Source organism: Ammospiza caudacuta, chromosome 2 (genome assembly GCF_027887145.1).
Source record: "Ammospiza caudacuta isolate bAmmCau1 chromosome 2, bAmmCau1.pri, whole genome shotgun sequence".
NCBI lineage: Eukaryota > Metazoa > Chordata > Aves > Passeriformes > Passerellidae > Ammospiza > Ammospiza caudacuta.
In genome coordinates, this window is record NC_080594.1 from 95,101,409 (window position 1) to 95,116,750 (window position 15,342).

The 15,342-nt window shown below is 43.5% G+C and overlaps 1 protein-coding gene across 1 annotated transcript; it reads right to left on the bottom strand.

Moving 5' to 3' along the window:
• Positions 1 to 398: 398 nt before the first annotated feature.
• On the bottom strand, positions 399 to 9,417 carry F7 (coagulation factor VII). The gene is given in 9 exon segments (XM_058822780.1): positions 399 to 1,165; positions 1,356 to 1,476; positions 1,986 to 2,092; positions 5,013 to 5,033; positions 5,036 to 5,152; positions 6,085 to 6,198; positions 6,290 to 6,314; positions 6,888 to 7,048; positions 9,308 to 9,417. Coding segments are annotated over 9 exon segments (1,305 nt in total). The 5' UTR covers positions 9,408 to 9,417; the 3' UTR covers positions 399 to 626.
• Positions 9,418 to 15,342: the final 5,925 nt, after the last annotated feature.

The following is a 15,342-nucleotide window of genomic DNA, read 5'->3' on the forward strand; positions in this document are numbered from 1 at the left end:
TTCAAATCTCCCCGTTGCCACTGCAACTGTTGGAGAAAGCTGCTCTAACATAAGCTAAAGGAAGCATCTTTTCTAATTTGTTTCTGCTGTTTCATCATTATATATTTCATAATTACAGGATCCATAGCATAGGAAGTTATGAAAGCCAGAAGCATAAATGTGTTCAAAGGAGATTGCACACAATTATGGACAACACATTCATTCATGACTGTTCAGTCTAATGCAACTTCTGGCTCAGGAAGTCTGTACTTCACTGATTACCAGAGGTTGAGAGTGTGGCTGGAGGAAGGCTTATGGTCTGCATGATGTGTTGCTGATAGTCTCTCTCTCAGCATGTAGCTCTGATCTTTAGCAGAAATTGATGCAGAACAGGAGGGACATTGTGTCTGATTTGTTACGGTCATTCTCTGCCTGCTTGACAAGATACACCAGTTTACAAACAACACTGAGAGGGATGTTATTTTATGTGTTCAAGTAGGCCTTAGGCTTACTTAAAATCTTTAATAGTGTTGTGGGTATGGTCTGTATCAAATATCTAAGATAATGAAGGAATCCTTCAATGCAAAGATGGTACAGAGGGACTGGGGGGCAATAACACGACCTGAAAGTGCTGTGGCTCAACATCATCAATCCATGTGCTTCCTCAACCAGTCAATGTATTTGGATACCCTAGTGTAAACCCCATACCTGCCTTCAACAGCACAGCCCTTTCCCCAGCTGACAATCCCAGTCAGAAACCAAGTGTTCTTGTACCGTGTAGCATGAGGACCACCACTGTCTCCCTTGCAGGAGTCCTTCACCCCAGACAAGTCTCCTGCACAGAACATATTCTCTGTGATATTTAAATCAGTCTCCTTTTCACATTCTTGTGTCTTTACACGTGGCAGATCAACTCTCATCAGGACAGAAGAGGTGGCACCTCCATCTATTAGGCGTCCCCATCCGCTTACTGTGGAGAACTTGATGGTGGACAGTTCATACACAGCAAACCTTTTCTCAGGCAAGCATATTGGCACCACATGGTCAGTGAGATTCACGGGTGTTTCCAGTTTCAGGAGGGCAATATCATTATTGACCAGTCCATTCCTGTACTCTTCATGAATGATCATCCTGGCCACTCCACTTTCTTGCTCAGTTTTCTCATCAACATTTATTTTGTGTTCACCTGGAAAAGTTATTAATTGTAGGTCATGTCAGGTAGCTCCTTGAGTCCTTGGAAGCTTGAGGATGTGGGGTGTTTCTAGTCTGACACCTCTAAGGACAATTAGCTTGTACAGCCAAAGCCTTCTACTCTGATTTTATCAGGTTGGGATGCTGCCACCACCTTGATAAGATGAGGAGGGGAAGATACATACCCAGTCTGACTCGAAGCTGTTTAGGGTGAACGTGCTCCAAGCAGTGAGCTGCAGTGACCACCCACCCTGGGGAAAGCAGTGTACCACCACACTTTTCGTTCTGATCCTGTATTATAAGGGCCTGCCAACAAAAAGCAAATTTAAGTTCTTCCTCAAATGTGCTTGACATAGATCTCAGTAGAGATGGGTTTCATATTGCTTCTTTCTGTCCCTTCATGCAACTGTTCCATAATACCACGCTGACTCCATGGAGAACTTAGCAAGGGAAATCTTCCCATGGACATTTTCTTCATCTTGTAGTATGGACCCTGCATATTATGGCCCAAAGTGTATCCCTGGAAGCTGCCACTAAAATTCTTGCTGGCAGTGAAGTTAAGGACTGAGGGGTCAGGAGATAGACACAGCTGTGCTACCATCTACTCCTATGAAACCAGGTACTCTGGAATAAAGCTAAGGTGACAAAGTGAAAAAGGTGGATCTGCTGGCTATGGATGAAGAAGGAATTTGGTTATCAAGATATGGCACTTTTTATGAATTTTTACATCATAGATTTAAAGCAACGAATTTAGTGTAGCGATTTCATAAGGAAATTTTAAAAATAAAAGCAATGAAAGATTTTTGAAAACTCACTTGCCATGGACATTCACCTGGAGGACAGACGAAACCACCTACTATTCTTCCACGTGCAGTTGAATTTTTTTTTGCCAACACTGGTATTTTTCCACATGGGTATTTCACTGAGGAAAAAGAAAACAAAAAACCAAAACCCAAAACAACGAAAGGCAACAAAGATTTTATTGTACTGAACTCACAGCAAAATGTGTAATGTCTTCAGTGAAGCTATGTCAGCTGAAAAACTGATTTCTAGTTTAGGAGCATGGATTCTCAAAAATAATGTAAAGCAGCTCAGCAGGGAAGTAGTTTTTTTTTGTTTGGAAACAGCCAGAAATGCTCTTACAGTTAGAGTTGAGGCTCTTACAGCATCACTGACATGGAGTCACCTACCATAGGTCTTTGCAGACAATAAACCTGCTTAAGACACACATCAACACAATGAGGTAGGCTGCAGGCTGGAGTGCAGAAGTGATCTGACAAGCTCTGTAGTCTACAATTTTCTTTGTCCCTGCTGACTTTAAGTCACAGCATCCACAGCAGGGTGAGACAGAGGCTTAATCATGGGGTCTTGCCGTCCTTTGTTTGGGCAGAGCCAAAGATGTCCCTAGGGCAGACTCTGTTTTCTGGTGTGCCTCTCCCACACTACCTTGTTTGCTTGTGTCCAGAGCCTGCTGGATTCTTCCAGACTGCACATCTCTGTTCTGCCTGAGCCAGCATGTGAAGAATGGCAATAAAGACAATCAAATCCTGACTGAACTTGCAGTTCAGCTGTAGTGCAGAGGAAGTTTTGGTGGTTTTAGTACATCCTTCACCCAGCTGGGTTTTCCTGTAAAGGAGAAGGTCTAACCTCGGGGGTGCCTGTATGCCATGTGTCTGTGGTGAAACTGAACACACCATCCCTTCTGTCTGGCAGTCACATCACTCTGGGGTAGCTCTGTGAGGAGGAGTGCTCTGTTCCTGCCTCTTTGGGAGCCAGGGCCCTACAGTCTCTGCTGAGCTGCATGCTGCATCTCCATGGAGCTGTAAGTACTTCAGCTGACATGAAGGCAGCATCAAGGTTTTACAGGTCCATGCAAGGTATGGAGAAACAGGACTGGCTTTTTGGTGGCAGCTGGTGAAAGATTAAACAGGCACAGCCTCTAATGCTGTGTCTCTAATGCTGTGTGTAGGGCAACATAAATTTGGGCCATTGTGGGAGATAACAGAGGGACAGTGAGGGGACTGTCAGCCTGGCAGTTACACAGTTTTTTCTACTTGCAACACATGGTCAATTTTACAGCTATTTTGGTCCCCAAGAAGCAAGCAGCAACAAATACATCTTCCTTGCAGGGAAAGATGCACTGAAAAGCCTGTGAGGAATTTTGAATTGTTTGTTCTTAGCTTTTAACAAAAGCAGCTTTCCCATGACGTGGTATTGCAGAATCTGTTAATAAGGGATAAGCACATTAGCAGACATTTTTTCTAATGAAATTGGTGCTGCTGCTGAGAGCTAGGTTGTCATTACCAGCTCTCTGCATGAGTGTTCCATTGAGGTGTGTGCAGGGGAACACCACTCCTCAGAATTACTTTGCATGCTCCCTGTGGCTGTGTCCATTATGTTGTTATGTTCATATCCCCAGGGGTCTCCTTTTCCCTCTAATAAAGTAATTGAAGTAGGCATCTGCAAAAGAGTCGGGTGCCAGCTTATGTATTGGCAAAAAGATTAACTTTCACTACTCTAGTCCCAATTGAAATTTACCTTGCTAGATGAAAAAAATATCTAGCCATAGTGTCTAGAGGAATACCATAAGTGTATTATTCCTAGCAATTAGGAAAAGAAAAGGAATGAAAAGAAAATAAAAGAGAGAGAAAGAGAGAGAGAGAGGAAAGAAAGAAAGAAAGAAAGAAGGAAAGAAGAAAGAAAGAAAGAAAGAAAGAAAGAAGAAGAAAGAAAGAAAGAAAGAAAGAAAGAAAGAAAGAAAGAAAGAAAGAAAGAAAGAAAGAAAGAAAGAAAGAAAGAAAGAAAGAAGAAAGAAAGAAAGAAAGAAAGAAAGAAAGAAAGAAAGAAAGAAAGAAAGAAAGAAAGAAAGAAAGAAAGAAAGAAAGAAAAAGGAAGGAAGGAAGGAAGGAAGGAAGGAAGGAAGGAAGGAAGGAAGGAAGGAAGGAAGGAAGGAAGGAAGGAAGGAAGGAAGGAAGGAAGGAAGGAAGGAAGGAAGGAAGGAAGGAAGGAAGGAAGGAAGGAAGGAAGGAAGGAAGGAAGGAAGGAAGGAAGGAAGGAAGGAAGGAAGGAAGGAAGGAAGGAAGGAAGGAAGGAAGTGGCGGAAGGAAGTGGCGGAAGGAAGTGGCGGAAGGAAGTGGCGGAAGGAAGTGGCGGAAGGAAGGAAGGAAGGAAGGAAGGAAGGAAGGAAGGAAGGAAGGAAGGAAGGAAGGAAGGAAGGAAGGAAGGAAGAAGGAAGAAAGAAAGAAAGAAAAGAAAGAAAGAAAGAAAGAAAGAAAGAAAGAAAGAAAGAAAGAAAGAAAGAAAGAAAGAAAGAAAGAAAGAAAGAAAGAAAGAAAAGAAAGAAAGAAAGAAAGAAAGAAAGAAAGAAAGAAAGAAAGAAAGAAAGAAAGAAAGAAAGAAAGAAAGAAAGAAAGAAAGAAAGAAAGAAAGAAAGAAAGAGAAAGAAAGAAAGAGAAAGAAAAAGAGATTAACTGTTTTTCTTTGGTTTTAATAGGCCTCTTCCTGTCTTGACTCCTGTACTGAAATAAATATAGTGGTAAAATCTAGTCACAATTTCAGATTGGAGAGACAACAGTAAAACAAATCTGCCCCCAAAATATTTTCCTACTGTGGGTGTAGGATCTAAAAGGATCTCTGCTTGGTGGTCATGCTGACCAACCACTGCTTTTCTGGGGTAGCTAACTTACGCCAGAAGCCAAATGTAGGATTTGGGACTCTGCCCATGGAGGAGAGGTGAGGAGCTGGTATCTGAGCATTATGCATTGCATGTCCTGACATGTACACTTTGAAAACTTTTCTTCCAGAGCTGGCTTATGCTTAGCATCAGGTTGGTAGTGTCTTACCTTGAGGGATGCAGGACACGCATCACTTGCTAAAGTGTAATCATCATCACAGAAGCACAGTCGTGTTTTGGACTGCTTGTCAGTACAGTACTGTTCACAGCCACCGTTGTCAAAAATGCACTTCAGTTTGTCAGCCACAGCTAGGGTCAGAGAAAGAACATTTAGGATTCAAGACTTGGGTTTTTGTGCTTAACATTGATAACTTGCAATTGGAATGCTATCAGGAAAGCAAGGCAGGAAAAAAGATTTTTGTGATTTATGCAGAGCAACATCATCAAAGTGCTTTCCATCAAAAGCTAAGTAGGCCTGGATCTCCAAGAGTTAGGGGAGAATAGGCTTTGGTTAAGAAACACATGCCTAAAATTAAATCAATCACCATTTATACAGTACCTGAGCTGTCTCAAGAATGGAGATATTGTAATTGTGTGGTAACCATCGTAAAATATCACTGAAAAATTTTAATTCTGTGACATTTTGCCATTTAGCAGGAGGATGCTCTGGGATGACTGTTGAAACTGCCTGCCTAGACTCAATGAGTGCCTAGCCCTTGTCCAGACTCTGCGTGTTCTGAGGATGTAACACTCAATGTTCAGTGCCCCCTGAAATCAGTGGAAAGGTGTGTATTAACTTCATAAACCACTGGATCCTTCCCTTTGGGCTTTGTACTGTGCATATGCAGTGTAGTTCTCACTTACAAACTGCATGGAGCGTCTAGGTTAAAGTAAGTTCAGTATTTGAGTAGGAAATTCCTCCTTTTCTCTCAGATGATGTGCAAATGCAATTTTTGGTTTTTTTTCCACAAAGTCATTATAGGGCAATAAGTATCTTGCTGCCTTGCAGTGCCTGACTGCTATCTGGTTAGATCCATCCCTCAGCACCAAAAGCACAATGAACAGAAGCTGTCACAGCTAGAATGATGCAGAATCACAGAACCATAGAATATCTTGAGTTGGAAGGGATCTTCAAGTCCAAATTCTGAATTACAGTGACTGTAAACTTATTGGTTATCTCAATGCCTTGCATTTGAATTAATAACAGCATTTTTATTTTGGTAAATTATGCCACAGCTGACCTTTTTCACAGCTTTTGCCCTCGTATTCGACGGGACAGCGGCAAACATAATCCTGGAACTGGTCATCACAGATCCCACCATTCTGACAGGGGTTGGAGTCACACTGGTTAGGGTCTGTAAAACACTCAGTGTCAGTCCAGCTCACTCAAAGAGCTGCAGCAGTGGGAGTGGTCCACAGCTGTAAGAACATCCTGAATGATCATACCGGAATAGATGTGCCAGAACTCTTCCTGGAAGAAAAACATGTGAGATTTAATTAAAGAAGAATCAAGTCAAGTCTTACAGCCCTTGTTGCACAGCATGGGTTACAGACAGTCAGAGTGATGCCACTTCTGACTTTATAGTTTGTGACAGTTAATATCCATAAAATATTCTATTTTTTAGATTGTACATTATTTTCACATACTAATAGAGAAGGGCTTTGTTTAATGCACATAAATAGGTCATACATAAATAAGCTCTGTATAGCGGAGGTGGGATTGACTGAAAAAAATGTTGCACAATACAATAATTTCAAGTACTGTCAGGGCAGGCATAACTGGGGGTTTGGGGAGATGTCTTAGAGAGCGTCCGCTTTCCCACCATCCTCTAAATGGTTACTGCTTGGGATTGCCCATGCAGTGTGCCCTCCTGCAATTCACTGCTGCTGTAGTGAATTTATCCCTGTAAATAGAAAAGAAAAATGCAAACAGCAGGACACAAAGTGCTTTTTTAACTCTGGTGGTTTAAAGTGTCAAAGCACAACCTTAGAGTAGGGAGAGTTCTTATGACAATGAGTGCTCACCCAGCTTTCTGTTACTTACTGTCCTTTCAACATCACCGTAAATCTCTCTTGCTTCCTCATAGGAGCACCTTTCTTCTATGCATTCTCGCTCTAGTGACCCCCGTTTTATCTCTTCAAAGAAGCTGTTGGCTCGTCTTTGTCTTTGCAAAACATTGCTTGCCTCTTCCTGCTTTAGAAAGACTGAAAAACAGCAGCACGTTCTGTTTGTCATAGAGCTGTGCTTGTCAGACAGAGAGGGTGGGGGGACAACTTCCCCTGAAAGCTTTTCTGCTTCCCAAGCTTCTTCTGAGACACTTTAGAAAATAAATGGGCAGATGTGAAAGAGTCTCTTTTCTCTGGCCTGCCTCAAGGTAAAGCGACAACACAGGAGTTTTAGAGATCCTGGAGCTTAGGAGAAGATGGCCTGTTACAGCAGTGGGGTGTGTGGGGGTGTGTCTGTGTGTGTGTCTGTGTGTGTGTCTGTGTGTTGTATGCATGTCAGTGACTCCTGAGGTACTGTTGCATGTCATATGCATCTTAGCACATGCAGCAGTTTCATACAGCTGTAGCATCTGGAGAGCCTGTGTCACTTTATCAAGCCCTGGTGTGCATGGCACTGGAAAGTTCGTGTCACTTTATCTAACACTGGTGTACATGGTAAAAGCTGCAATTCTGTACTTGATACAGTCAGTCACAGTGACAGGTGGACCACAGTCATGCCTTCACCCACACTCACATGTTATTTCATGCCCTTCCACTTGATGGACCTGAAAAAGGGATTTACCCCACTGCTAGTAGACCACAATTTATGAACCACTGCTTTAATGTATTATCTTTAATTTTCTTCTATGGAAAAGGTTATGTTAAGGTACATAGGAAGGCTGGACAATGCTGACTGCATTTCCTAGTGGAGCCTGTGAATGGCTCCTAGCTCCTGCCATCACCACAGACTACAGCCAGGAAGGGGACTTCTTGTGTGTCTCTACCATGCTTTGGAAAGATATTGGGTACATAGGTTTGGTAGCAGGCATCAGCAGAGCTCATTTCCTAGAACTGCAACTGGCAGAAGTGTGCACTGGAAACACCAATGTCATGGTCACCGTGCTGACCTGCTCCTCAGCCTCAGGGTATTAGCACATCACACAACTGTGCTCCCCCAGTATAATTCAGGATAAGGAACAAGAAGTCCAAGTGCTGGTGTGTAATTTTGCTCCACATACTACACAGAAAAAGTCTTGACATTTTAAATTATTTTTTTATCATTTACATCTGTTTTTATCATTTACATCTGTAGGGGAGCTTCTGGAGCTTCATGGCAGTTTACATTTCAGCGGTTTAACTGTTTCACCTCTGCTTGTGGGTAGATTTGGGGACTGCGGCTGATACATATCTCCTGCCTTTCCCCAGAACATTCTCTCAAAAAGAGTGGGAATTATCTTCTACCTGCTGAAAGGGCCCTGAGGGATGCTGAAAGACAGACTCATGTGTGTCATACCAATATACACTCAGTCATAAATGCTGAGAGGGTTTATTCCAGTCTGAAGTGATGTGAGGTGTGTCCATAAACATTTGTTTCTAATTCAGGATATTTGCTGAATTACATGCAGAATAATGGTAATTTCCCCCTGTATTTCAAAGTTACTTAGAAGAATGAAGTATTGTGCACTGAATTTATCCCTGGGTGCATTTGGTCATTATAGGAATGTCAGCTGGGTCTTTCTGCCTTGATTTCAGTCAGGATGTATGCATTTGATATGGCTTTCTTTAAAGGCTTGTAGTTAACCTCATGCTGCAGATATGTGGCACATGTATCAGTGCATGAGCACAGACTCTGACAGAGGAGCATGCCTGACCACATGGCTTGGGACATCCATTTGGCATTATCTACTTTTTTGTATTGGATAATTTCTGACTCTGCTACCTATTTTTCCACCTTTCTCACTGCAACAAACAAGACCTAGTTAGAGGCTAAAGGGGGATCTGAGAGCACTGGATCTGCTTTATTAATATGGGAGCTGGTTTTTGGACATACAACTGAAGAGCTACCTCTTCTCTGCCTTCTACTGAAACAGAGTGGATCCTACCCGCCGTAATTACTCATCAGCTGAGTGACAGGTTCTTGATGCTTTGATTTGAAAAATGTCCCAGTTCTGCATGAAATAACCATAAATCCCAGTTCCTTTCTTCATGTAGACAGCTGGTGGTTTGCCTGCTGTCTGTGCACCAAGATAACGAATTAATTTAGCAGTCTAGAGGTGCTTTTCCTTAGTTGGCAGAACAAGTGCATGGAGCCATTGCTGAGAGTAAATTAGAGCTTTAGAATAACGCACAGGCACAGCAGGAGACACGACAAACACACAGCAGTGCTCAAAACTTGCAGTGGAAATCACCTCAGTAACAGGAAAGAGGAAAGAGGTCCATTGCCAGTAAACATCATTACAGCTATATCCTATAACATACCTGCATCCAGAGAAAGAGGGATCAGTAGCGGAAAGCAGAGAAACAAAGCCACATACTGCCTGGAAATCATGATGAACCCTGTGAGCCAGTGTATTGACATTTCAGCAAGGACTGTTTGGCCAAAGGGCTCAGCTTCAAATGTTTGGAGCCAGAGGAGGGGCCAGCAAGTCATGGAAAGCAAAAGATCCATGACAGCCTGGTGAGCTGAGCAGAAGGGCACACACAAATCCTGCAATGTGCCCTTTTCACAGAAACAAGGGAGCTTGGTTTTGAAATGTGCTCTCCTGACCCATGCAAAAGCTATGGTGGTTACACAGGCTGCTACCCCAGGCCTGCATTTTCCTTTTAACCCACCTTTTCCATGAGAAACGTGAATGCTGAGACCCTGAATTCACAGGACAGGCATTAACTTGGCCGCATAGCACCACATGCAGAGAGTGGTGATGTGATATTACCTTGCATCAGCAGTCAAGATATTGCCTTTCAGTGCTTTGGAGTATGATTGTGCCACTGGCATCTATTCCCATTTTTCTATCACCAGTTGAAACTCTGCACTTTTTCCTGAAATTGCTGGGAGACGCTAATTAACCAGCAAGAGACGCCCTACACTGGTTCTCCCCATCTTTGCTGCCAGAGCCATGTGGCCTGCACAGGTTGTAGCAGCTGGAAGTGGCACTGAGCTGATCCACGTTGAACTTCTCTAGGAGCTACCAGGGCCTGAGGGGCCACTCTGCAGACAGTGCTTTATGTGGAACATAAACAGTCCCCGATTTAATGGAAATCAATTCATGGCATCAGACTGGAAAGCTGACAACATTCTTGGGCAAATATTTACTTAAGATAGCAGCAAGGTAAAGAGCATGTTTGTCTATGAGAAGTGGAGCATTAGCTGAAGGCTGGACTGTTTTCCAGGCTGTTCTCCCCTTCCTGCCTGGAAAGGAAGGAGGGTCAGCACTGCATCTGAATGCTACAGAAAAGGAAATCAGCAGCTGGATTTTTACTTTGTGCCAATGCTCAGCATAGCTCCTTGCAGAAGTTGTGATTCCTTAGGAAAATCAGGCTCCTGGCTGTTGTTTCCATGCAGTCCTGTTGTTTAGGGGCAGTACACACAGCTGGATATTCTGCTTTGAAATCACTTTCCCAAGAGGCAGTATCCAGGCACTTCTCTGGATCACAGCCTGGCTAATTCCCAGCAGCCCAGTTCCTGGGCATGTCCTGACCCAGGCAGAGGAAGGAAGCCAGTTACTGGAATGCAAAAGAAACTACAGCAGCCCTTTGCTGCATTTTTGGACCCTTCTCCATACCTCTCAGTCTGCCAACACAGCCCTGACTCCTTGTTCGCTTGCCTGTGGCAGGGAGTTGAAAATAGCAAATCCATTTTCAGATTAGCAAGATCAAAATTAAGCTTGAAAATTTCTTTTCATCTCATCTTTTTGGGAATGATCTAGCCCCACCTATCTGTGTGAGTCATGCATATCAGAGAATGAGGTTCTGCCTTCTCTGCCTGAGGCCAGGCTGAGTCTGCACCTATGCCCCCCACTGCCTTTATTTCCTTACACAGGGTGGGCATCTCCCTGCCAGGGATGGGGGGTGGCTGCCACTCTGCAGTGGCATCACAGCACCTCTGCAACCTCCATCGTCTTCACAATGTGCAGATTCTGTACATCCTTACGAGATTAAGGCAGGATTTTATCTTTGCCTTCCTTCCTCTGCTGACATCCCTTAAACCTGAAAGCTTTTGCTTTTAGTTCTTGGGAATACAGCCAAACAGTTATTTTTAGAGCCCTGGAAGAAGCCCAAGTGCTGGGAACAAGGGTCAGTTCATATGGGGACCATCCCTCTTCCAAGAAAATGAATGCAATTAGACATCCATCAGGATGAACCTGAGAAGGGTCACTGAGGATTCAGCACTTCAGGACTACCTTCCAACTCTTTGTTTAAGAACTTTGTACTGACAGATCTCATCACACAGAGATCCTACTAACTTCAGCTGGGTCTGTTCATTGCTTAAAGACCTGTGCTCTTTAAGGGGAGTTCTCCCTTCCTTGCAGTCTTAGGCCCCAAATGTCCTGTTTTCAGCTAGCATAGAGGTGATTTTCTTCTCAGTAGCTTGTACAGTGCTGTGGTTGGGATTCAGTGTGAGGATAAGGATAACAGACTGATATTTCAGCTGTTGCTGAGCAGTGCTTCTCCTGTCAGGATCTTTTCAGTGTCTCATCCTCTGCCAGTGCTGAGCTGCAGAAAAAGCAATGAGAGAGCATGGCCAGGACAGGTGACCCAAACTGACCAAAGGGATAGTCCATACAGTAGAATGCCATGCTTATATAAATGCTTATGTACTTACATGTAATGGATAAACTGGGGGGAGTCAGCTGGGAGGGGGTGATCACTGCTTGGAACTGGGATGGGCATTGGCCAGTGAGTGGTGAGCAGTTGTATTGTACATCACTTGTTTCTCTTGGGTTTTTTTTTTCTTCTCTTTCTGTATCTCTGCTTTTTATACTACTAATTTTATTGCATTAGTATTATTAATACTTATTTTGCTTCAATTATTACACTGTTCTTATTTCAACCCATTTTTCCCGATTCTCCTCATCTCATGGGGAGGTTGGCATTAAGCAGCTGCCTGGTACTTGTTGTCTGGGATTAAACCATGAAGTCTCCTTGGTGCTCAGCATAGGGCCTGGAAGGTTGAGATGATGACTGATCTGACCAGAGAGTACTAAAACAAGTTTGTTGAAGGCCTTCATTGCATTGGTTTAATAGTCACAGGTCACAGTGATTTATTTGCCACCACAGTGGTTGTGCTTGTTCTCAGGGCTGTGTTAAGCAATACCTTACTTGCAGCATTTGTTGCTGTTTTGGTGTCTGTCGCCTTCAGGGCCTGGGTTCTCTTGCACTTCCTCGTATCGGCTTTTGATCTGATAAGAACCGCTGGGTGCGAAACCAGCCCGGTGTGTTCTCGGCATCGCCGTCCCGTCCTATTTCGGGAGCCATCTGCTGGGAACTGTTAATACTTGCACCAGCCCCAATCCCCATGACGGGCGCTGCTGCTCGGGGGAGGAAACGGATTCAGATTCCAGCAACAGGCTCTGAAGCTACTCAGATTCTGCTAAGGAGCACTGGGGCTACTCACACTCCAGTTGGTTTCACTTGGAGGGGTGTCAGCACACCTGGAACTGACAGCCCCGGGGTGGCAGCACAGCCCCACCACCTGCCATGGATGGATCCAGAGGCAGCAGAACAGGGAGAAGCTCTGGAACACCTGCAGTGCAGTGATGATATCATTGTGTGGGGCAATACAGCAGAAGTCTTTGAGAAAGGGAAGAAAATAGTCTAACTTGTTCTGAACAACAGTTTTGCCATAAAACAAAGTAAAGGTCAAGGGACCTGCACAGGAGATGCAGCTTTAGGGAGTACAGCAGTGAGAAGGGTGTTGCCACATCCCAATGGATGTGATCATAAAACAACAGCAATGTCTCCACCAACTAACAAGAAAGAAATAGAAGCTTTCTTATGTGCTACAGATTTCTGAAGAATGCACATTCCAAAGTGCAGTCTGATTGTCATCTCTCTCAAGTGTCCAGGTATAATGATTTCAACTGGGGCCCTGAGCAACAAGCCTCTGGACAAGTCAAGCAAGAGATATTCATGCTGTAGCCCTTGAGCCAGTCTGAATAGGGCAAGATGTAAACAATGTGCTGTACACCACAGACAGGGGAGACAGTCCTACCTGGAGCCTCTGGCAGAAAGTACCAGGGGAGACTCAAGACTGATCCTTATGGAGTCACACTGACTCCAGAGGATGGAAAGCCCACTATGCTGTAACTGATGAAGAGCTATTGGCAGTTTATGAAGGTGCTGAAGCAGCTTTGGAAGTGATTGGTACAGAAGCACAGCTCCTGCTGGAACCCTTACTCGTGCTGCATTGGATGTTCAAAGGAAGGGTCCCCTCTTCACATCATGCAATGGTGGTGGTGAATCATGCATCTGATGGTGGCACAGTGATGATGGAATCAAAACTGGTTTCAACATGCAGCAATCCAACAGCATGTGCCATCTTTCCTGCCCTGAAACATTATTATGAAAGGTGAGGACTGGGGTCATGGATTGAATGAATTCAGTGGACTTTCATAAGTGTGACCTATAGACTTAGAGAATGGTATCTGTGTGAATATCCAGCAAAAGATGGAAAAGGTGATGGGGTATTTGGAAGTGTGGGACCTGGCATGACACAAGTGGTATGGAATAAAGGTTGGATATGGTTCTGGTTTCAGCTGGGACAGAGATAATTTTCTTCTTCAGTGCCATGCTGGGATTTTGGATTCAGTGTGATAATAATGATAACACATTGATGTTTTGGCTGTTGCTCAGTAGGGCTTACCCTAAGAGAGGGACTTTGAGTTTCATGCTGTGCCAGTGAGGAGCTGCAGCAGAAGCCATGAGGGAGTATGGCCAGGAGCAATGACCCAAACTGGCCAAAGGATATTCCTTTCTCAGAAGTCATGTCCAGTATATAAATTGGAAGGGGATGATTGCTGCTCAGGTCTGGTCTGGGCACTGGTCATCAGGTGCTGAGCAATTGCATAGTCATTGCTTGTTCTTTTTTGTAATGGTTTGTTTTTGTTTTCTTTTCTTTTTCTTTCCTACTAGTAGTAGTATCATCAGTTTATTATCATTATTATTATTATATTTTACTTTGTTCCAATTATTAAAGTGTCCTTATCACAACCCACAGGTTTTACTTTTCTATTCCTGATTCTCCTCCTCAGTGCACTGGGTGGGAGGGAGTGAGCAGCTGCACGGTCATGTCCTGTTTGGGGTTGAACCATGTCACCAGCCAGAGGAGCAAACAGTTTGTTTTTCTTCCCCAGAAGATCCCTGTGTGTTACTTTGTTTTCCTTCTTGTGCAGTCATGCTCTAGTTAATGAGATTTCCCCTGTATTTCTGCTCTAAAAATCTCCTTGCCAGTGCTGCCTTCAGCTTTGACTTATGTTCTCTGAGCAATTCCAACAAAAATGAACTGCTGTTCAATTAAAAATTAATATATATTAATGCAAACATGTACCTCTGCTGCTCATGGGTACTACTAGAATCAGTTTGGGAACAGCTCTGTTTAATGCCACATATCTCAGTTGGTAATGAGAGATATTCATTTTGCTAAAAGCCTTTTCTTGCCTGAGGCCATCACAGCCACAACAGCACCACTAGCAAATCCACAGTTCTTTAAATGTAGCTGGGGACCTTGCTATCGTGCCAGTGGATGGGGAATAAATAAAAATTCACCTCCTTTCAAATTAATGCCCAGAGAAGGCACTTCAGTAGTTAAATGTCTTATTTTGGTAATACAATCTCTAAACACAAGTTTACACAAAGTCTTCAGAATTTCTCTTCTATTCCTTCATCCTTAATTAAGGGATTTGATTACCTTTACCTGAATACCCCTGAATTTGGGTTGCTTCATCATACAAGGCAGATCTGGTTCTTGCCACACACATCTAGGGAGGCTGCTAATTCTGGGGACTTGTGTGGAAATAGAGGAGTTCATAGTAACATCTAACATATCACTGAGAAGGGGAATGGGAGTTCCTGTCATTTTGAGTTAGGTGATGTAAATGAGTTATGGTACAACTTCCTCGGTTTTGCTCAATGGTAACATCTGTGCAGGATGGAGAAAATGTTTTGTATTCCAGCTAGCAAACTGCTTTTGTATCTGTGAAACAGTCTGTGCCCCAACTTTGGGACAGTGATCTAAGAAACCAATCATTATTAGGTTTTTATATGGAATACCCTTTCGCTTTACTCTTGGCTAAGGTACATTTGGGCTGGAATTGTTTCATTCTTTTCTCAAAAGGGCTGGACCTCCTCTTGCTCAGAAAAGTAGGACTACCTATTACAGAGGGAGCTGTTATGATGACAAGATCAAGACTAAACAAAAAGCAATCCAGTCTCAGTAAAACACCATGACTGGATCCTGTAATGCACATGGCCAACAGCTCAGCCCAAATCACTCCAGTCAGTATGAAATCCACCTG